Genomic DNA, 5,716 nt, shown 5'->3' with positions numbered 1-5,716 from the left:
TAGTTACGTTGCTTAAATGCTAACTAGAGTATAACAATATAATTGAAACGTTGAGCTTACAACTAATAATGCTATGCTAATGCTAGACTTATAGACTAAAGGGTTGACAATAAAGTACAGGGGAAAACGCTAAAATTACGAATACGAAATGAAAAGAATTATGGCTCTTTATCTAAATTAAATTGTACTCGCTTTTTTTGTGCCGGATACGTTTTAATTTGTTTAGACGGTTGCTCTACTGAAGGAGGACAATTGCTAGGCTGATTGGAAGTAGAAGGAACGTCTGTTGAAAGGGCCAGAATACGGTCGTTCCAGAGATTTTTTAACTGCATCGTGTCGCAGAAAGACATGAGAACACGAGTTCAATTCCTTGAAGAAAAATGCGCGCTTTTTGTAGTGGTGAGTCACTGGAACAGGTTTAACTTGGCGCATGAAATTTCGAAAGTCGTTAATAAAGATTTCAGGGTCTGGAGAAAAGTCTTCCTGAAGAAAAAATTCTCCGGGCACTCGAAGAATGGTGCCATAAACGAATTCAGCTGGAAAAGCTTGCGTATCCAGACGTATATGCGTTCGTAATCCTAGGAGGACGGTTGGAAGGGTGTTGACCCAATTCTCTGTACCATGGCACATTAAAGCTGCTTTTAGTGAGCGGTGCTAGCGCTCAACCATACCATTTGACTGGGGGTGGTAAGTGGTTGTACGAATGCGCTTACAGCCTATTAAAGATAGTAAAGCTGCGAAAAGTTGAGATTCAAATTGAGCTCCTTGATCAGTTGTTAAAATTTTGGGGGCGCCAAAACGAGCGATCCAATGATCGTAAAATGTTTTAGCTATTGTTTGGGCCGTAATATTAGTAATCGGAATTGCTTCAGGCCAGCGAGAGAATCTGTCGATTAAAGTGAGGCAGTATCTATAGCCGTTGATAGTGGTAAAGGACCAATAATGTCTAAGTGAATATGCTCAAAACGTCCATCAGGAGCGATAAAAGAAACAGGAACTTGTTTGACATGACGAGAGACTTTAGACTGTTGACAGTCCAAACAGCTATGTGCCCATTTGGCAACGTCACAATGTAGGTTAGGCCAAATGTATCGTTGACGTATGATACGGTCAGTGACCTTGGCATTGGGGTGGGCAGAATTATGAAATAAGTCAAAAACCTCTTTCCTAAGAGATGCTGGAATGTAAGCACGGATAACTTCTCCTGACAATTCACAGTAGAGCTCTGTATTAGGAGAACCCCAAACAAATTTTTTTAATTTGAGTGACGATGTGTTAGAAGCAAGTAAATGTTTAAGCTCGTCATCTTCTTTTTGCCGAGAGGCAAGATCAACTAACTCAAACTCGGTAGGTAAGCAGAGTGCTTCGATTCGTGACAAACCATCAGCTACCACATTATCGGTACCGGGGAGGTAATCGATGTTGGTGGAAAATTGGGCTATAAAAGATAGTTGTCGCAATTGCCTTGGGGAGGCTTTATCCGAGCGCTGTTTAAACGCGTAAATTAAAGGCTTATGGTCAGTTAGAATCTTAAAGTCGCGACCTTTGAGGAAGTGTTGAAAAAATTTTATAGATTCGTAGATTGCGGTGAGTTCGCGGTCATACGCACTATATTTCTTCTGCGATTCGGTAAATTTTCGAAAGAAAAAAAATAACGGTTTCCAGGTATTCTCGATATTCTGCTCGAGGACTGCTCCCATAGCAAAGTCTGAGGCGTCGGTAACCAAACGAGTTTTTGCGTTGGCGGATGGATGCGCTAGGAAAGCTGCGTTGGCCAGGTCTGATTTAGCTGAACGCTTTTTCGGCATCAGGGGTCCAAATTATTTCGCGTTTATCGTTTTTTCGCGAGTCTTTAAGGTAGACATGAAGCGGAGTTTGAACGCGCGCTGCCTGAGGGAGGCTACGCCTGTAGAAATTTAAGGCGCCTAAAAATCGATGAAGGTCGACAACTGTACGCGGTTTAGGTAAGTTTTGAATGGCGGCAACTCTTTCTGGGGTAGGCTTAATGCCGTCATGGCTAACTATGTGATCTAAAAAAGTTTCTTGTGGGACGCCTAGAATGCATTTAGATGAATTTATAAATAATCCGAATTCTGTAAGTCTCTGGAAAACCGTACGAAGATGTTTCTTATGCTCTTCTGAGGAGGAGGAGGCAATAAGAATATCATCAATATACGCGAAAACGAAATCTAAATCTTTAAGTGCTTGATGAATGTAACGCTGAAACGATTACGCCGCGTTGCGAAGACCAAAAGTCATGTAAACGTATTCAAACAACCCGAATGGGGTAATGACGGCCGTTTTAGGTACATCTTCTTTAGCCACCGGTATCTGGTGGTATGCTTTAAAAAAATCTAAAACCGAAAAAATGGTTTTTCCTGCAAGATTGGCAGAAAAATCATGGAGATGAGGAACGGGATATTTATCTGGAACGGTTATCGCATTTACCCGGCGGTAATCACCGCATACTCGCCACTCACCGTTCTTTTTGCGAACGAGGTGAATAGGGCTAGACCAAGGGCTACTAGAAGGTCTGCAAATGCCTAACTCCACAAAACGTTTAAATTCCGCTTTAGCTGCCGCCAATTTATCCGGCGGCAAACGTCGAGGACGTTCTGTGACTGGCAGACCGGAAGTTAGAATGTGATGTTCAACATCACGTGTTCCAAATGGAATTAGCTGACTAACTCCCGTTATCTCCGGAAATTCTAAAAGAATATTTGCGAAATTAGCTTCGCGATTTACCGTTGATATCTTATTTTCGCGAACGACTCGAATTTCACCCGCAGTGAAGAGCTTAGTGCACGTATCGATAAGTCGACGCTTGTGTAAGTCAACCAGAAGTTGATAATGTTTTAGACAATCCGCACCTAAGATTGCATTAGAGACTGCTGCTACGCGAAAATTCCAAACTATAGGTCGCCGAAGACCGAAATCTAAAGCAAGGCGACGTTCACCATAGGTGTCAATATTAGTATTATTAGCCGCAAATAATTTAAGTTCAGACGGCGTTTTTTTATCGCGCAGCGTTGCGGGGAGAATTGAAATTTCCGCGCCAGTATCGATAAGAAATTGTTGACCTGTAATGCGGTCGAAAACGTGAAGACGGCTTTGAGTCGCCCCGTTATCCCCGACCGTCTCGTTGCGAGGAGGGGATTTTAGTTTTCCAACTGCTTAGGCTCTTGCCAAGAACATGGCTTGCGACAGGATGTCGCCTTGGTTTTGTATTTACGGTGGATATAACAAAGGTCGGATTTTTCTGCGCTTTGCGATTGCGCGGGAGAACGACCTCTAGACTTAGATCGGTTACGTCGCGATTTAAACACCTCTTTATTAAGGGCCGCGAATTGCTTAGTAAGTTGGTTTAATTTTTTATCGATACTAGATGAGGGTGCAACATTTTTCGCTTGGTTTACCGTAACGACGAACGGTACTACCGATGTATTCGGGTTATTAGTCTCGGAAATCCTATCCGCTATTTTGGCCAGCTTATGCAAATCTTGCTCGTTAATCGCGGCTAAAATGGCTTTATGAGAGACAGGAAGTTGCTCGATAAACAAAGATCTGAGCACCGCTGGGCTGCACTGACCGTTATTAAGATTATTCATATGATTAAGAAGGTGTGAAGGTTTTTGATCGCCTAACATCTGACCTTTTAACAGGCTTTGCAAGCGAGATTTGGAAAGCGAAGTCGCGTAAACGGATAAAATACGCTCTTTGAGACGCTCGAATAGATTATCAGGCGGCGGATCCGCTTTAAGTAAATCAGAGATATGTGCGACTACTTCGGTGTTTACGCTCGTTAACAAATAGTCGGCTTTGGTTCGATCGACAGTAATTCCCGCCACGCGCAATGACGCTTCAACTTGCAAAAACCACGCTTCCGGCTCGCTTTTCCAAAATGGCGGAATTTTAGGAACGCGGTATAATTCCACACGCGCCGGTTCTGACATGATTACAGAGGAGTAAAGCGCAATAGGGAGCGTTACAATGGTACGCGCAAGGTTACGACGTCGCAAACGCACGCTAAATAAGCACAAAATTTATGCGGCGACACCATGCGCTTATTCGTGGGGGAAAGCTTACACGAGACACGAGATCGCATGCACTGATAACACAAGTAATTGAAAGGACAACGTTACAGAACGAAGGTCTCGACGACTACGACAAACTGCGATGAGCCGTTGCACAGGATGCAGAAGTTCAACCGTCAGGAACAGCCTCGCCAAGGAAGAAAATCGGTTGTACGGGCTGCCCGATGAGGCACTAACGTTGAACGGATCTCGACTAATAGCGTGTCGTGCGTAATGGCGCGCTGTTGTTGCTAGGGGCTTGAATGCCGGCGAGAAAAAACTTGCGCTTGCACTTAATCTGCGTCGATCTCCTTTTCGGGGTACGAGCTGTATACAGGTTAAATCTGCAACAGAGAAAAATGCCGTCGGGGTCACCAATTGTGGGCATATGCACCCACTGCAATTATATGTTCTGTCGGCTATCAGTAATAAAATGCACTATTTATGAGGCTATTAGAAAAGTTTATTCAGAATCACTCTTGTACAGGAGACGAGTATGACGCAACTTAACTACAGGTAAAGCTAACGCGTAGACGCACGAGTGTGTGTGTCCGTGTCTAACAAGACAATGTCGGTGTGTCGCGGCAACGGAAGTGCTCGGCTTCCCTGGATCACGAACTCACTAGATGAGTAGTGGGGAAACTCGACGGTGGCTCGACGGTGGCCACACGGTAGCTACCACTAACGCCATCTGCTGTAGTTCAATAGAACTATAATTCTCACTAGCAACTACCGCGTCGACGAATATATAATCTCCCTAGTTTCTTCTTTACTTTTTAACAGCAGTAATTATAGTAATTATTTTATACAAATGTATTATATACATATATGTATTATATACATATGTAACATATTATAATTGTAACAATATAAAAAATATAAATTGCTATAATTACATTTTAAGCAAAGTCAGTGTTAAATCATTTTATTACAAATGTACCTTTGCGATTTGACAAAGGCCACTGGCGGGTTCGGAATGTCCAATATTTGATTTTACCGAGCCCATCAATAAAGGACTGTTTCTTTTAGCGCATAAAGTCTGGTCAATAGACATAACTTCTACGGGATCACCAGCAAGAGTACCAGTTGCATGAGCTTCTATGTAAGATAACTCATTGGGCGAGATTTCACATTCCTTATAAAATTCATTCAACAATATTTTTTGCTTCTCGACCGATGGAAAGGTAATACCTTCTTCTTTAAAACCATCGCAATTTACTTTACCGTGTACGAGGGTTGCATATATTCTTCTTGCATTTTTTGCCTTTTGCAGATATACTACCGCGACCGTATCGCTACGCATATATCCATTGCCTTCGTCGTCAAAGGGTTTACAATAACCGTTAGCAGACAGCACCCCTAGAAAGAAATTAATTCATGTTATTAAATAAAGTTTTTCAAGTTTTGATTCAATATTTAAGTGCAAGGATAGAAAAAAATCAAAGGCTTATTGAACATTATAGACAAAGAGTGCGATTGTTTCACAGAGCACGTTATTGGATAAACAAAAAAAAAACGTAAAATAATAACATAATCTTAATATAATTTACAACAAGAGTTTGTTAATTTCACAGGAGACAGTACAAAAAGAAATATCTGTGTTAATGTATCCGAACGCGAAGTAATTGTTCTAGACTGTTCGA

General features: G+C 42.1%; 2 protein-coding genes across 2 annotated transcripts; both read right to left on the bottom strand.

Annotated features, from left to right (window-relative positions):
• Positions 1-2,209: 2,209 nt before the first annotated feature.
• Positions 2,210-3,647, bottom strand: LOC112456938. The gene is made up of 2 exons (XM_025019757.1): positions 3,311-3,647; positions 2,210-3,170 (listed from the first exon to the last, which is right to left on the bottom strand). The coding sequence occupies exons 1-2, from the start codon at positions 3,645-3,647 to the stop codon at positions 2,230-2,232; spliced, it is 1,278 nt and encodes a 425-aa protein (XP_024875525.1). The 3' UTR covers positions 2,210-2,229.
• LOC112456937 (fatty acid synthase-like) lies at positions 3,080-5,432 on the bottom strand (the record flags this gene model as incomplete). Its single annotated transcript, XM_025019756.1, has 2 exons — positions 3,080-4,417; positions 5,014-5,432. Coding segments are annotated over 2 exons (425 nt in total), but the record flags the coding sequence as incomplete, so codon positions are not given.
• Positions 5,433-5,716: the final 284 nt, after the last annotated feature.

The sequence above is a fragment of the Temnothorax curvispinosus genome, unplaced genomic scaffold, assembly GCF_003070985.1.
Source record: "Temnothorax curvispinosus isolate PA1 unplaced genomic scaffold, ASM307098v1 QBEX01007311.1, whole genome shotgun sequence".
NCBI classification, from domain to species: Eukaryota; Metazoa; Arthropoda; class Insecta; order Hymenoptera; family Formicidae; genus Temnothorax; species Temnothorax curvispinosus.
Note: the sequence above shows the minus strand (reverse complement) of the source record. Positions and strands in the feature narration are given on the sequence as shown.

What these genes read in the sequence shown, in the direction of transcription:
- LOC112456938 (XM_025019757.1), bottom strand. Translation starts at nt 3,647, where the DNA reads ATGTTAGGCGATCAAAAACCTTCACACCTTCTTAATCATATGAATAAT. An exon ending in AGAGGTGTTTAAATCGCGAC is followed by an intron (nt 3,171 to 3,310) that starts GTAACCGATCTA and finishes GAGCCTAAGCAG; the next exon opens with TTGGAAAACTAAAATCCCCT.